This window comes from Cicer arietinum, chromosome 2, assembly GCF_000331145.2.
Source record: "Cicer arietinum cultivar CDC Frontier isolate Library 1 chromosome 2, Cicar.CDCFrontier_v2.0, whole genome shotgun sequence".
Lineage (NCBI taxonomy): Eukaryota > Viridiplantae > Streptophyta > Magnoliopsida > Fabales > Fabaceae > Cicer > Cicer arietinum.
The window spans coordinates 34,721,997-34,740,149 of record NC_021161.2 but is presented as its reverse complement, the minus strand read 5'-3'; the positions used below and the strand labels follow the sequence as shown (position 1 = coordinate 34,740,149).

The following is an 18,153-nucleotide window of genomic DNA, read 5'->3' as shown; positions in this document are numbered from 1 at the left end:
CATATATTGCATGTTCTCAGGTTAAAAATTCTACGGTAGAATCTTATAAGTATTTATCTTAAAATAAACATCAGATGTCTAATAAATGATTCTTCAATTATATTTTTGTGTATAAACATATATGCTATATCATATTTTAACAATTCCAATTTATTTATGAGAAAAATGACATCTTAGTCAAATTAGTTAATACAAAAATCTCACAAACTTTGAGTTGTGAGTTGATAACAAACATACTTCAGTGTATTAATCCATAAATACCACCTCACGTATATTCTAGAAATGAGAGTGACTCATTTTCTTACATTAACAACTTCCTTTGAAAACTAGTATTGCATTAAAGTTATTAGATTTAAAGAATCTTGCAACTCTTCAACACATATAGATAGAAGTTTTTTTAAACTAATTTTTTTCTCAACATTATAGATTATGGATGGTCGAACCTGTCTTGTCGGCGATAAATCTATTATAATAAATTAAAATACAACTCCAAATTCTATTTATGACAACTCATCTTCATCTATGCCACATCCTTCAATATTTTTTAACTCACAAAATTCTGATGTGGCACCATCCTAAGCACACATTCTATTTTGTTTCTCCAATATGTAACGCAAATATTTTCATTTGTCCATGCAAGTAAAATTATTTAAACGTCATACAATTTCAGCTTAATCACTAAACGATTCATCAATACACTTAAAAAACTCTAATTATTCATCAAAACTTTCATTTCAATAACTCAAACAAAAAAAATGTGAACTCATACAAGAAAAGATGTATCTTCTATTTTTTAACCACTCTTGCACATTCTCAGATCAAGCAATGATAACCATATTAAGAAATGCAACCAAGCTACAACTATTTGTGTGGCACACTTTTAATTCACATATACTTCAATAACATTATTTTTCTATTGTCCATTATTACAAGATCATATATATCTATTATTCGATAGGAAGTGAGTTTTTTTTCCTATGTTGAGTGTGTCTCTCATATCATTTTTTTCTTTTTATAATTAAAAAACACAAATCATAATCGGAAAAAAAATGAATAATATAAAATATTTGGAAATGAATAATTTCTAACTATTTCATTATTCACTCAAAACTTTCTATGTCTTAAACATTTACAAATTTTTCTTGCCTATAGTTTTTTTCAATCCACTCTTAAATTTTTTTGACCGTGTCAAATAATTATTTGAAAATTTCATTTCACATAAAAATTATTTAGACAAAACAATAGTTAAAGTAAATGAAACTGTTCTCCATCCAAAATACCATAACCATAACTATATAACTAACATTTTTATTTTGTAAAAAATATTATTATTATTTAAGATTTTTGAACCTAAAGAAATTTCTAATTTTCTTTGTAGTATTTTTTCTATATATATCACCTATATTTGCCCACAAAGAATTGTTCTAATATTTTGAATTTAACAACCTACCACTTACGAATGAATGTTATAATAAATCGCAAGGCACACTATATTATTTAGTGTATGATTAGATTGATGGTGAGATTGACATAATTACGATGAACATATAAAATTGAAAACGTGAAAAAGTACATAAACTTATAAATATAATGTTTCAAAATTAATATAAATTATATAAAATGAAGAAAAATTATAGCTAAATATAAAACATTAACAGTAAAGAAATTCATAACTATTTGACAAATATATTATTAGAAGGAACACTTCAATGAAATAAAAAAATATGAATAAATCAATTCAACATTTAAAAAATATTAAAGACAAAAATTGCATATCTAAAGTTGTAAAACCTTATAAATAGTCTCATATTTCAATATGATTTGCATGAATTGTATTAGTCGACAATGTTTTACTTTTTCTTTTGTACTAAAGCAAACCTAGCTTATATAAATTTATTCAAAAATATATTTATCTTTAGGTACATAAACGTTTGAGTATATTCTATTGTTAAACAAAACTAACATCACTTTTAAATTACATATTATTGTTATTTTATACTCACTAATATATTAAATTTTACCGCGCAATGCACATGTTAATATCTAGTTGATTATGATTTGTAAACTTCTAGTTTACGATAACATATGCTTTAATTGTACTAATATAAGTGTAGTACAAACCATAAAAAAAGAAAAGACATGTAACTTTTTCACTACACTTATCTTTTACAAATATATCTCATATTATAAAGATAATCAACATCTCCTCCATTTCTTATTTCAATATGGTATTCATTTAGATGATCTTAAAAGTTAATAAATTTCTATGAGACATAAAGCTTTATATGCAAATATAAAAGTTAGGAGACATGAAATAAAACTTTTAAAAAAGAATATAATCATGAGATGTATAAAAACTCTCTAATGCAGAGATTTAAAATGATCATCCAAATAATACTTGTATTATAACTGAAATGAATTTTAATGATAAAGTGGCTACCCAATGTACGTAATACAAAATATTATTCAAATGAATTTTACTTATTTTATATTAATATTTTTAATTATTTATTTATTAACTTTTCAATTTTTAATCATTTAATATAAGAAAAAAGAAAAAAAATGAGTAGAAGGTCACATCTCTAAGATACAACCAACTACTAACCCCCAATTTATTTTGTTTCACATGGTTGTATTCTAGAGATGAGACATAGCGAAAGTCTAAAAAGTATAACGTTTTTTTTTGAAAAAATAAGGTATTTTAGAGATTTAAAAAAAAGGATATTGAAGAAAAAAAATCTTCAATAGAAAGTATAAATGATAGGTTTGGATATTTTTTTTCTTCCACTCTATCTCTTTTTTGAAAAAGATTTTCTAAAATATTTCACTTTAAAAAATATATATTGAAATGTCATACTTTTTGGATTCTCATTAGATCACATTATGAGGATACAACCATATAAACAAACCAAATTTATTTTTCAGTATTAAGTCTAATCTTAGTAATGCAACCATGTACTCTATTTTATTTATTTTTTTAAGTTTTGGGGGAGGGTCTCCAATTAGAGGTGCGACCTCCAATTGGAGGTACTCTATTTCATGTTTCACTTTCGAAATTGTATGCGTGTTCTGGTGTTATTTACCATCTCATCTACAAATTAAAAAAAAATTGTTATTAATAATAAAATACATAAAAATATTGATATTAGACAGAGGGACAATAACATCCATATAATATTGTTTTATTATGATCCGGTACAATTTATAGTTTATGTTTTTTTGGAACATTATCTTTAACATCCATCAGGGTTTTAACGTGATTTTACATTTTGATTTATTTATAGTTTCCTTTTTTATTTTTGTATATAGTTGTCTTACATTTTTTTAGCTATAACTCATAAGCATTAAACTAATTAACTATTTTACGTTATACTATATGTCTTTACATCTCATTTTTTATCTATAATTATCTTAAATTTTGAAAGCATAATATTTTAAAACAGTAATTGCATTAAAATCGAAATAGACGTTAGAGAAAAGTACCAAGAAAATAGAGACGATGTGGGACATCCGAGCATAACAAAACATATTGTGGGAGTCATAAGGTGGTTTGAGGGAATAATTTAAGTTGTAACACCATAAGTTAATTGTCTAGAATATAACTCGAGCGTTAACATAATTCGACAAAATAGGTGGTTAATACAAATCCTGACACAAAGCTATGCAAATGTATTAATATACATACTAATCTTTCAAAAGAAAGAGTAAAAATGGAGTACATAACACATCTATGGTTTCAAACAATTTCCTAAAAATTTCAACCAACTATAACATCAACTGATATGCTTCATTTCTCCAGCTCTCGATCTAAGTTTTTTTACTTGTAATACATTTAAATAATGTGGGATGAGATTACATCACAGTGGGTCTCAAGGGATGAAACCAAATCAATTGACATTCTAATTCAAGGATATACTTATCATTTGAGTTTATCTTCTTATATAAGTTACTCTCAAGTTACCTCTTCTATCTCTGACTTTGATTCTTTCTAAATATTTAAGTCATTAGACGTGAGTAATCTAATGACTTAAACTCTACCTAAAAAATATGTCCTAAAACTGCATTAGTTTTACCAATGCCCTCTTCTTATTAGTAACTTTATTTTGGTAAGATTGAACAAAATTGTGTTTGTAAGCGATTACCTTTGCTTATGCGTCGTATACAAACGGAGAATTCATATAGCTAGAATGAATCATATACTTCTTACCTTATTCAAACATCTAGTAAAAAATTTCTTCGTGCGCACACACACTCACACTAACACTACCACACACAACACCAAATATTAATTACAACATCGTCTATTAATGAATATATTAAAAACAACCACACACACAACACCACCAATTAATTACAACATCGTCTATTAATGAGTACATTAAAAATTACCACACTCTCAACTTTGTAAATTCTTATGATTTTAAGTAATATAACATAAAAACATCACTTATTCATATGATAACAATTACAACATTGTCTATTAATGAATATATTAAAAATTATCACACACTCAACCTTGCCAATTCTTATAATTTTAAGCAATATAACATAAAAATCCACTCATTCATATGAACATATAATATTAAGTCAATTATATCATACTAATCATATAATGTAAAAGAAAAATCAAAGAAACTTGATTATGATAGATTTATCCCAAAATTGTCTCAAATTTATGTTAAAACAACGCAAAATTGAGTCTAAATGTAGCGTCAACTGATAGGTTTCATTCAATTACACTAATTTTTGAATGAATTTTTGCAAACACAAATGATACAAATTATGAATAAATCAAGCAATGAATATATCAAAATATCACAATGTAAATTTCCTCAAACATAATTTATCACAATAGTAAAATTCAAGGTCTTTAATCTCAAACACATCAAGAGAACATATTTTCATGTCATCAAGGAATTCTAAAATCCCTAAATTTAACATAGAAATAAATCATTTTCCTCATTTCAAACCCTTAAATTCCAAATCTTTAATATGTGGTAAACACTACATGATACATGCATGTAAGGAAAATAGAAACAAAATAACCCACCTCTTGAGAAGATGATGATACTCCCATTATTTTTTCCTTTTTTCCTTCTCTTCTTCTCCCTCTCACCCTTTCTTCTTATCTCTATCACCCTTTTCTGCTTTTCCCTCTAAGTTTATGTATTCTTCTTCTCTCGTAGTTTAGTGATTATTGTGTGTGTATTTTGTGTTGATGTGTGTCGTGTAAATGAAATAAAAAAAAAAGTAGCGTTGACTTGGTCAATTGAACTTTTGTCTTATGAAACTTTCATACTAAATATATCCTATTTAATATTCACTCTTCTAATTCCCTTGCTTATAATCTCAAAATAAACTATAATATGTATCAAAATATATATAATTATATAGTAATAAGTAAAACATAAAATAGACATTATGATATTGTGTAGATTTCTTTTTTTTCAAAAAAGGGATGTACGGAAAAAAATCCGATAGATTTATTGGATATTATATTTCTATTTGACATAAGTGAAACTAGTATTCCATAAATTAAATTTTAAATTTCTTTGTATGTAATTTTAAGTTTCGTCTCAGAAACAATTAAATCATAATTTCAATTTTTTCTTCTAGTTAGATAATTACTGATTTAATATCCTTTGTACGATATATATCACTTTTGTGCTAACTTTATTATTACTACAACATAATTCACTTGTCGGTAAGCGTGCTTTTGGCACAATACCTACTTCAACAAAAATAGACTTCTAGTTATTTAAAGCTGTAATCAGTTGGTTACTAGTTCAGTTAAGTTAGTTATTTAAGAGTATATGTAACTAACTTCTATTCATTTGTTATATATACATTGTAGTTCATCTCTATGTAGTGAGAATGTTATTATCTAAATGTTGTGCCATAAAATTTCGAGTGTTTCTCGAATTCATTGGTGTCGCCACCGAAATTTATTCTAAAATAGGAAAAATATTGAAAAACTCTTAAAAATAGAAAAAAAAAATAATGGTCTTCGAAACCAAATTTTGAGTTCGGGAGTCGATTATGCGTAGGGAAGCACCCTACAACATCCGTTAAAATACGGTTACCTATAATTAATTGTGCAAAATTAATATTAACTTAAGTATATTTATTTCTCCTTATTATTAAATATGAATAACAATTATTAATATTTTTTAAATATGATTTTGAAATAAATGTGCACTTAACAAATAAAGAACAAAAAAAGAAATTTTATTAATGTGCTTGACAGCATGGCCACACATGCTTTCAGAAGCTATGAATCCATCCTGTTATACTTCCAAACAGCTAAATTTCAAAACAGCCCCAACATCATTTCAAAACAACTTAACCCCAACATTTTTTCAATACAAACCAGCATAAACAACTTAACCCCAACATTATTTCAATACAAACTAGCATTATCTCAAAACAGAAGTAAACCTATTCAAATCTCAATAAATCCTAAGCAAGTATAGAAACCAGTAAACCTATTTAAAAATGAAATAAAAGCAAGTATAGAGAACATAACAACAAACATGAATGTGACGCATATCGAAAAGAAGAAGAAGGCGGCGGTGCACGGTTGATGGTGGTTAGCGGCAGTTACCGGCGGAAATGACGGTGATTTCAGTTTGTCTCCTTTTCTATTCTTTTTATTTCTAAATATATATGATTTTAAGGATGGAGTTGAGTTGTTGCTCCTTCTATGCTCAACTATTTTTGCTTCAGAATGTCTCTTTAAAAAAATTTCTCTTTTCGTTTCTTCTCTTTTTCAAAAAAATAAAACTCTCTTCTTTAGATATGTTTTTTTTTTTATTAGCCGGATTTCTCCCTCCCTTTGAAAACAAATGAAGATGTATTTATAGAGTTTTTTAGAATTGTTTGGTTGTTTTCTTGCTATGTTTTTAAATTCATGTTTAATGCTTCACTTCCTTGCTCATAATCTGAGTTTTTCTGCACATCAAATGCATTCACGGTTTGTAGCCTATTTGTTTTTATCTGATTATGTTTATTTGCTGGACTTCTATTTGTGTGTAAAGGAAACATATTTGGTTTGCTGGGCTACAAAGTATTTTTTTTCATTTGCAGCTTTGGGTCTTAGTTTTGTACATGGATCCAACCGAATTTGTCTTTTAGTTTCTGCTTCAAACTCAAAAGTTTGTCTCTTTACTCTGTATCATGTGTAAAATGGCTAAGACAAATGAAGTTGGATTTTTATTATTTAATTCATTACATATTATTTTTTATCATGTATCAAAATTATCATTTTTTCAATTAATTACAAACTTATAATTATATTTTCATTTACAAGAATAGTTACCAGAAAGTAGTGAAAGCAATAAAACTGAGGCATGAATTTGAGAGCTGCAGAAGTAAGAAATTGGGGTTTGGGTTAACACTTAAAATTGTAATTTGATGAATATTTTATTTTAATTGTATCATTTTTGTTTTTTGTATTAATGACAACATAAAAGTTAATATATAATTTAGCCGGAAAAAATTGGGGTACTACAGTTGCCCCTATTTAATTATATTTTACTTGAAAAATATGAAAATATTATTAACGATGGTTTCCATTTTCATATTATAAAGATAAGTAAATATAAGGACCTAAATTTTGTCCAATAACAAACGCGTGTATTAAAGTGTCCCTGAAGTGTTAAAGTAAGAATGATGCACTTTTTTTTTAATGTGCAAAATGATCGTCTTCGGATTGATTACTGATGCATAGATCGACATGAGTGAAAATAATCATCTTCGGATTGTTTACTGATGCATTGATCTATAGAAATAAAAAAAATGACCGTCTTCGAATTGGTTACCGATGCATAGATCGACAGAAATGAAAGTGATCGTCTTTTGATGGTTTACCGATGCGTAGATCCATAAAAAGTAATCGTCTTCGGATTGGTTACTAATGCGTACATCGACAGAAATGAAAGTGATCATCTTCGGATGGTTTACCAATGCGTAGATTCATAGAAGGAAAAAATGATCATCTTCGGATTGGTTACTGATGTGTAGATCGACATAAATGAAAATGATCGTCTTCGAATTATTTACCGATGCATAGATCCATAGAAATAAAAATGTCGGATTGGTTACCGATGCGTAGATCGACATAAATGAACAAAGGTAGTTGGTCCAATCTTGAAAATAGATAAGAATGAGAATAAGTATATTATACTTGTAATGTGAACGTTAATGGTTGTCGACTATGAATAAAGTATAAATATAAGGTATGAATGATTCATGCGTGTGTTATGCATTATGCAAGGTTGTTGAGTATAGGTAATGTGTGAATGAAAATGCATGGATCATGTGAGTATGAGTAAATTATGCATGATTTATGTGTGTCATGAATTAATGATCAATTCATGTTCATTCTTTGATTTCTCGATCCTTATTATTTGCCTCAAGGAGGAATCAACCAAGTCTTTCCACGAACGAATTCGATTTTGCTCAAAATGCATATACCAACTTAACGATGCCCCGCTTAAATTGTCTTGGAAAAAGTGAATGAGAAGTTTGTCGTTATGAGCATGAGAAGCCATTTTTCTGCAATACATAGTCAGATGATTTTTAGGACATGTGGCACCTTTGTATTTTTCAAACTCAGGAACCTTGAATTTTGGAGGGATAGTCACATTGGGAACCAAACACATATCAAAAGCTTCGAGACCATAGACATTATGCCCCTTAATTGCTTTTATTCGCTCTTCTAAAACATGGAATTTCTCTTTCGATTGTGTAACATCCCCAACGTGAGGTTGTTGCCAATTCCCGTTAGCATCAAAATGGGGTACTTGGGGTAATTGCTTTTCTATTCTTTTTATTTCTAAATATATATTATTTTAAGGATGGAGTTAAATTGTTGCTCCTTCTACGCTCAACTATTTTTGTTTCAGAATCACTCTTTAAAAAAATTTATCTTTTCGTTTCTTCTCTTTTTCAAAAAAATAAAACTTTCTTCTTTAGATGTGTTTTTTTTTTATTAGACGAATTTCTCCCTCCCTTTAAAAACAAATGAATATGTATTTATAGAGTTTTTTTTAATTGTTTAGTTGGCTTCTTGCTTTGTTTTTAATTTCCTGTTTGATGCTTCACTTCCTTGCTCATAATCTGAGTTTTTCTGCACATCTGATGCATTCACGGTTTTAGCATATTTGTTTTTATCTGATTATGTTTATTTTTTGGACTTCTAGTTGTGTGTAAAGGAAACATAGCTGGTTTGTTGGCCTACAAAGTTTTTTTTCATTTGCAGCTTTGGGTCTTAGTTTAATACATGGATCCAACATAATTTGTCTTTTAGTTTCTGCTTCAAATTCAAAAGTTTGTCTCTTTGCTTTGTGTCATGTGTAAAATGGCTAAGACAAATGAAGTTGACTTTTTATTATTTAATTCATTGCATATTATTTTTTGTCATGTATCAAAATTATCATTTTTTCAATTAATTACAAATTTATAATTATATTTTCATTTACAAGAATAGTTACAAGAAAGTAGAAAAAGCAAAAGCAATAAAACTGAGACAGGCAAGAAAGTAGAGAAAGCAAAAGCAATAAAACTGAGACAGACAAGAAAGTTGAGGCAGGAATCTGAGAGATGTAGAAGCAAGAAATTGGGGTTTGGGTTTGGGTTAACACTTAAAATTGTAATTGGATGAATATTATATTTTAATTGTATCATTTTTATTTTTTGTATTAATGACAACATAAAAATTAATATATAATTTACCAAACAAAATTGGGGTACTAATGATAGTATAATTTTTTTTAAAAGAACTAATGGTATATATAAATTAATTCGTTTTTCAAAAATCCCCAATTTTCAACAAAAATAAGCAATCAGTCCAATTAAAATAACAAGATAAAATAAACTAACTAATAGTTAAGTAGAGGAAATATTATAACAAACAATACGTAGATAAATTTTGAGACCCGTTAATAATCCATTTCACAAAATCATTCTATTCAAACTCATATATGTCCTTCCTTACCTAAAAACATATATTAAAATAATTCCTCCCAACAAAAACTAAATTTTAAAAGAATTTAATTTATATGTGCCGTCAATCTAAATAATTTTAATAATGTCAATAAATTACAACTATCAAATCAGTAGATATATTTAACTTTTATAAAAATTATTTATAAAATCGTATTTGTGAATAGTTGTAATGGACTGATAATATAAAAAAATGTATACTAACAATACATAATAATTAAACTTATTTTAAAATATCAGATATTGCTAACGCATATTTAACAATAGTGCTAGCTAACACAATTTTTTAACACACATTTTCTTAACATATAGATAGATTCCACGAAGTTTTTGTAGGTCATATATAAATTCGAGACTGATGTGTATTATAACATCATTATTCATATTTCAATTCAAATTCGAATACGGTCTAAGCAAGATTTTCTGTCTAATTGTTGACTTTGCTGAAGTTGGATGTACTCTCTATATTTAATGCCACGATATGTGATGGGATTATCCTTGGTAAGCAGCTCCGGTGCAGGGCGAACAATGGTGTCAAGTGTGGGGCCATATGCTGTTGCAACTGAAATTCTTGCAGCTTTCTTATTCATCACCACAGCACGATGAACAACACTCTTGTATTTTCCATTGGTAAGTATCTGATCACAAATATTCAATATCGATTAATTCTTTTTTCTAACATGCAACATACCATAATAATCAATTCTGATTTATATTCTCTCCATCTCTCGTTATATATGATTCATTTGTAAAAAAGTTTTCTTAAAATAAATTATCTTTTCAATTTTTCATGCACAATTTTTCAATTTTATAATTTAATTAATATTACTTGATATAATTCAATATATTTCACTGTAAATTTATAATATTGATAATACATTTTTTCTTTTATTCCTTAATCAATGTTTAAAATTCATTTAAACAATGTTTTTAAGTTTGTAAGGGTATAAAAGGAAAAAAATCATTAATTAGATCTTGGTTTTTAAAATAACAAAAGAATTTGTACAAAAGTAAAATATTTAAAAGATAAAAGATCAAAAACGGAGGAAGTAATATTTAACAAGATTGATTTGGTAAAAATAGTATTATCTCTTTTATATTTATACATTATATTTAGAAAATGATCAAATAACTTATTCAAGGGAGTTATTCATATATAAAGGTATAATACTATAAATTTGAATTAACTTTATTCCTTTGAATTTATCATTTATTTAAACTAATATATTTATAATTTATGCTTCTATAATTTTTAAATATATAATTGAATATTTCAAATATCTTTACATGGATATTAAGTTTAAGTGTAGTTTTTCCTTCTTCCATTTTAATCATTCATTTGAATTACTTTTATTTAAAATATGATCCTTTTGTCATCAATCTTATAACTATATTTTTCTAAATAATATTATATAAATTTATAGCTTCTATCATTTTTATCCATAAACACGGACAAACATAGTTAAAATTTAATTAATAAGTGTGCGCAAGTAAAACATTTAATTACTTGCGATTAACATTGATTTTATATAATTAATTTTGTTAAAGTTAAGTATGAAGGAAAATAATGATTTATGTTCTAAACACAGGTACAAATTTCTATTGAACACAACAAATTAATTTTTGTTTTCATTTCTAATAAAATTTAGATTTGAAGGTAAAATCAATATTACATTTTTTTTAGTGAAAAATCAATATTACTTACACTAACCAAATAGAACTATTTTTAATAAAACTTGTACGATCGAGATAATTAAAATAAAAGAAAAAAGAATAAGTTGGTTGCAAATGTGACTTAAGTTTACCTCCAAATGATCCCCAGTGTTGATGAGAAACGAATTGGGTAAAGGATTAACAGGAATCCACTTGCCATCATGTTCAATTTGAAGCCCACCAAACTCATTTTGTATTAAGATGGTTAGAAGCCCATGATCTGTGTGAGCGGGTAGGCCCATGACAAGTTCAGGTTTAGGACATGGTGGGTAGTAGTTGATAACAAGCAACTGGGAGCCCGATTCTATATTCATACTTTTGTGTATGTAATTTTCTTCTAGGCCCAAGCTCAAAGATATTCCTTTTAGCAACTCTCCAATCACTTCGTTGATCTTTGTTACATATTCCTCTAAAGTTTCACTGCATAGATTTAAGAGAAAACAAATGTTTAAAAACCGATATATATATATATAATAAATGGAGAAAAACTCAAGTCACATTACATTAAAAATAAAAGTAGATATCGCTATTTACAAGTTGATTTTTTAAAAATAAAATAAATCTAATATAAAAATTTAATATATATTTATAGATATAGTTTCATCAAAATAATTTGTGTATATAAAGTTTTACATAATTTTATTTTTATATACCTTAATTTCGTAATTTGATAAATACTAGATAGCAAAAACAATTTGACTAGCTCATAATTAAGAATGGAAATCACTCAAATGCAAGAAAAAAATATGTAAAGAGAAATTATATATATTATATAATTTTCTCGTTTAAGGGTCAAAAAAAATTATATAATATTTTCATAACTTTTTATTTTACTTAATTTCAGAACTTTTTATTTTACTTTTTATTTTATTTTTTTATTTTTTATTTTTTATTTATAAGTTAGGTTTATGTTCAAACTATAGGCTTCCATTAAAGATGTTAAAATGTTGAAATTAATATTGATGGTTATAATAATAATAATAATAATAATAATAATAATAATAATAATAATAATAATAATAATAACAATAATAATTTTATTAATATTCTACCAAAAAACTAATATTAATAATAATAATTTTATCAAATAAAAAATTAAAAAGTCATTTTATTTAACTTCTATTGCGATATTATGCAACTAGAATTCGTAAATTGTTATTAAAGATGCTAATAGGTTTGCGACACAAGAATCTATACTGCCAAAATATATGAGACTTTAACATGATATGTTATGTTATTTGTGATATACTTGTTTGAGTTTAATTTTAGCTTTTATAAAAGTTTAATATGATTTCAGTCTATTTAAAAACTTATTTCATAACAACATCTTTAAATAAATAATGAGATATATATTTTAATAAATGAATAAGTCAATAAAATTAAATCTGACATAGGTTAATTAGACTGAAAACATTTGTTATTCTCAACCCTAATCATTTTAAATAAATGGGAATGTGGTTGCTATCTTCACATAATCATTATGCAAAATATGGATAAAGAGTGGAACTTTAAGCTCCTCCATACTTATTGCTAGGTAAACATGAGTGCCTAAGCTTTGATCTAGGGAAGATAGTGATCTGAAGTTACTCTAGATCCACATTGATACAATTTTATTTTTTAAATTCAAGATATGATGCGATTTATAAATCTTAATTAATAAAATTTAATATAAAAACTTATATATATATATATATATATTTAATTAAAATACTTATTAAAAAACAGAGATTATTATTATTTTATTGTAGAGTTTAATTTAAATCAAAATATTTTTAACATCATTGTCTATGAAAAATGTTTAATAACAGGCGAAAAAAGACGATGGAGATTCTCTTGTTTATAGGGAGAGTGGCTATTTTTTCTCTCATAATGTAAAAATTAAATTAAATAAAAATGTATTTGGTTTATAATAAAAAAAAAAAATTTAATAAAAAGCTTCAAAATGAATTTTCAAAATATAATAGTTATGTCGATATCAGACTCTTAACAAAAATATATCAATGATATATTTCAAAATTTTCATATTAGTAAAGTGAATAAATATTTGATTGATATTATAACTACTCATAATTAATTATAAAAATGTACGTAATATTAACTACTTATTTTATTATCAATAGTTAATATTATTTATTTATTTTTAAAATAAATTCTTCACTTGAAATAATCAAATTTATTAATATATTATATATGACCGACATAATACTTTTTCATTTTAAATGTTTTTCTTATGTGTACACATAAAATTATTTTAACATATTTGAAGTGTGTATTTAAGTAAAATTGTATTTACTTCAAAAATACAATCTAATTAGATATTTAAAGTTTGAATTTATAAATGAATATATAATTAAAAATTAAAAATTAAAAATTATTATTGAACACTTTTTTATATAAATACTTAAAATATAAATTATTTTATATCTAAATTACTTCTAACTAAAATTAATTAAATTTACAAAATCATTTATCACGGTCTAAACACAACATAATTGGAGAAAGAAATTGATATTTTGATGGCCCGACACACGAGGCTGCTCCATCCCACTCTACCTTGTCTCCCATTAGGATTTGGATGTTTTCTTTTTCTATTGGCCAAAATATTAAAGAAGTCTGCCTCCCCTTAGAACAGAGGTGGAGGTTATCCACAGGTTCCACCAGCACACCACAAATCAATTTATTTTTTATATTTTAATTATATAACCACCGATCAACTTTTCATTTAATTTTAAAAGAGATAATAAATACAATTGTAATTAATTTTCGTAATTTAGAGAAATAAAAAATTATTTTTAATGATATTAATATTTTATAAGTTGAGTTAGGAACAAAAATCAATTTTTAATAGGAAAGATGCATCCCACGATATTTGAAGTTACAAGAAAATAACATATTTTTCATTTATTTATTTCTTTTTGTCAAATTCGGCTCGTATGTTTTAATTTTAATTTTAAATCAACAAAATTGAAATTCAAAATTCTCCTAATTTTTTCAACAATTTTGTATAATGTTTAAAGAAGTTTTGATTGCAATAATCATAAAAAGATAAATTCTTAATCAAATTTTAGAAAAATAATTAAACCAGACAAAAAATCCAGTGTGATAGATTTTAACATTCTTGAAATTAAATATAAAATTCTCTCAATCTATATCATAAAATCAGATGCAAATTTATTATATTGTTCTTTATAAGAACTCATTATACTATTTTAAAAATTTCTAACAAAAAAATAATTAAAATAAAATTAAGACTAAACATATAATTTAATATTATAATTTTTACTGATATAAAAGACTAATTTAATAAAAATAAATAAATAATTAATTTAATATTTTCATTTTACTTAAAGAAATATAAAATATATTTTGTCCTAATAATACTAGAATATCTCTTGGTTGGGACCAAGATTTGGGTCGCCTAACAAAAAAGTTTTATATGTAAAATAGATTGTGAAAAGTTGACTTTTGTACCCGTCAATTAATTCTATACCCGTTCGTTTAAAAATTTTATGTTTGAAATGTCTAAATTATTCTTAATAAAACTGTAAAAATAAAAAAGTTCTCTCATACCAGACAAGTTGTGTTTTTCGGAAAAGTGAGGGTTGTTGAATTTTTTTTATTTTCCGGAAATTTTAGGATGAATGAAATTTCCGGTACTTATAAATCAATACTAGAAATTTAATTTTTTAAATTTTCGGGAGTACCACCCAAAAATTTGAAATATCCAGTATTGATTTATAACTACCGGAAATTTCATTCATTTGAAATTTTCCGAGGATAAACTTATAAATTTTTTTTCTTCTCAATTTTTACAATTACAAAATTGATTATTTAATAAAATAAAAATAACTATAATATATTAAAAAACAAAATATTATTAATAAATTAAAGAATAAATTAAATTATAATAATAATAAATAAATAAACTATATTGTTAAAATTTTAAATTTTTTTAAATATTTTTATTATTATTTTTTAATAATATTAACAATATTTTATTATTATTATTTAATTTTTATTTATTTATTAGATCAGAATAAAAATAGGAGGAATAAAAATAGGAGGGAGTTATTAAGAAAATAAGTTGTTATTTTATAAAATATTTTCAGTAAAAATAGAAGAGAGTTGTTAAGAAAATATGTTCTTATTTTATCGGCAAAAATATTAGGGACACGTTATTTATTTTTGGCACATTTAGTCAACCATTTTGATGCATTTTTTTTAATATATTTTATTTTATTAATAGTTTTCTTATTTTTTAAATAAATTAAAAATAATTAAAAAATCAAAATTATATTATTAAAATAAAATAAAATACGTTCAATTGGAGAAAACAATGCGGTTAAACAGATCTGCCAAAATAAACGACTTGTTATATTATACTAACACTCTCCTTTTTTTTTTTGTCTAATAAATAAAAATCAATAAAAATAAAAATCAATAAAAAATAATAATAATAATAATAATAATAATAATAATAATAATAATAATAATAAAATTTGAATTTAATGTATTTATTTTCAATTTGTGGTATTTTTTTCTCTTTAATTTAATGTATTTTATTTGTTCAATTTAATTTAATTTATTTTATTAATATAATTTACTTTATTATTATTATTATTATTATTATTATTATTATTATTATTATTATTGTTGTTGTTGTTATTATTATTGTTATTATTATAAAAAAAATCTGTTGTGTTTTTACATCCCTATTTCAAAATAAAAAAATAAAAATAAAAATTAAATAAATTATATACCGAATTTTTTATATTTTCGGTTAAGTAAAATAACTACCGGATATTTCAAAAAATTAAAATTTCTGCTAAGTTAAATATAAGTATTATTAGTTCTTATATTGTTGACAAAAAAAAGGTTGGGTCCATGAAGTCCATATAGCCTTTTTTTTGGCAGAGCAAGTAAATGAAATTAATGATGAAAATTTAAAGAGAGAAATTGATAATTCATCTCTAATTATTTTACAAAATTTAGCAAAGAACAAACTAAAAGCAATTTTTAGTTAAAAAAAAAACTAAAAGCAATTTCTTTTCTTTCTATTTTTGGCGTCTTAAAAGCAATTTCTATTTCGTTTTTAATTATGTTCGCTAATTCTATTTTCTAGCATATTATTACTATGCCCATATGTTCCATAAGGCAAAAACAAAGAAGCAAAGCTAAAAACAACTTAAAAATAAAAGTGAAAATTAAAAAGATATAAGTGCAATAATGGAATACCTAAAACCAAGGGGCTTGGAAGGAGCATGAAAATGAGGATGAACATAACATTTGAGACAATCTCTCCAATAGAGGGTTTTGTCTACCTTCACATTGAAGCTTGTTCCACATCTAATTGGATCAAATACATTTTCTCCTACGTAATCCTTTTTTTCTTCCCCTCTTAGATCAAAAAAGCATTGGCTTGCTCTTAGCACCTCTTCCCTTAGTTTCTCCGACACCCCATGATTGATTAGCTTCAGAAATTAATAATAAAACAAATCATATGTTTATGCATGCATGGGGAAATATATAAACTCTAATATACTTGGGGGTAAGTTAAAGAAAAAATGTACTAGAAATAATTAGTCACTAAATTTTAAGAAATAACAAAATTTCTCTAATTTCTTCCCTAATAAAATTAAAGATGTCATTTATATATTTTAGAATTAAATAAATTTTTAATTTTAATAAAATTTCAATACTTTGTTGTTAATACGGAAAGAAAATCAACTTTTTTAATCTTTACAAAACAATCTTTCAAATAATTTTAGTTTTTGTCAATATATATATATATATATATATTGAATTTAAATATAAAAAAGAATTGAATATGAATATTTTGTACCATAAAAAAACCCCAATCACGACAAGCATCGCCAAGTTTTTGAATTTCATTGAAGCGATCGTCTAGATGAGAAGAGATGAGGTTGGACAAGTCAATTATTGGAATATTTTGTGCATCATACAAATACAACATGGAATCATCGTCTTCATTTTTTTGGCAAATGTAGTTTGAAGGAATTGACCTTAGACTGTTCGATTCAACAAAGCGCTTAAGGCTAAACATGTTGCTCTTTCTGGTTTTGGGTGGAAAAGAGAAGCAAAGTTTGGTATAACACTACTACACGTTACTATTTATATTGTTAATATTCATCTCAAAACCTTTTCTTTTACCTTTTTCTTTTAGGGAAAAAACACCAACCTAACTTTTGGTGTTATTATATGAATGGATGAGAAGTAGGATCAATATTATATATCTGCCTCAATTATTATAGTGGTGGTACGTTCTTAGTATGATTGAGATGGGTGATCACGATCTACATTTTTTAGTGGACACCATTTTTTTAATTAGTACTATATATAAATAATAAATATAAAAGTTAAAAAGATATTTTTTTACATAACCACATTTTTTAAATGAGTATTAGGAGAACGTAA

General features: G+C 24.9%; 1 protein-coding gene across 1 annotated transcript; it reads right to left on the bottom strand.

Moving 5' to 3' along the window:
- Window positions 1-10,115: 10,115 nt before the first annotated feature.
- On the bottom strand, window positions 10,116-17,928 carry LOC101513857 (2-oxoglutarate-dependent dioxygenase 19-like). The gene is made up of 4 exons (XM_004490345.4): window positions 17,561-17,928; window positions 16,954-17,189; window positions 11,811-12,138; window positions 10,116-10,643 (listed from the first exon to the last, which is right to left on the bottom strand). The coding sequence occupies exons 1-4, from the start codon at window positions 17,780-17,782 to the stop codon at window positions 10,398-10,400; spliced, it is 1,032 nt and encodes a 343-aa protein (XP_004490402.1). The 5' UTR covers window positions 17,783-17,928; the 3' UTR covers window positions 10,116-10,397.
- Window positions 17,929-18,153: the final 225 nt, after the last annotated feature.

Bases quoted from the DNA above. Each gene is read 5' to 3' on its own strand.
- LOC101513857 (XM_004490345.4), bottom strand. From the start codon at position 17,782: ATGTTTAGCCTTAAGCGCTTTGTTGAATCGAACAGTCTAAGGTCAATT. The intron at 17,190-17,560 runs GTACAAAATATT...TAATTTCTGAAG, and splicing joins GTGATTGGGGTTTTTTTATG to CTAATCAATCATGGGGTGTC. The intron at 10,644-11,810 runs GTAAACTTAAGT...ATTTGTGATCAG, and splicing joins ACACTGGGGATCATTTGGAG to ATACTTACCAATGGAAAATA.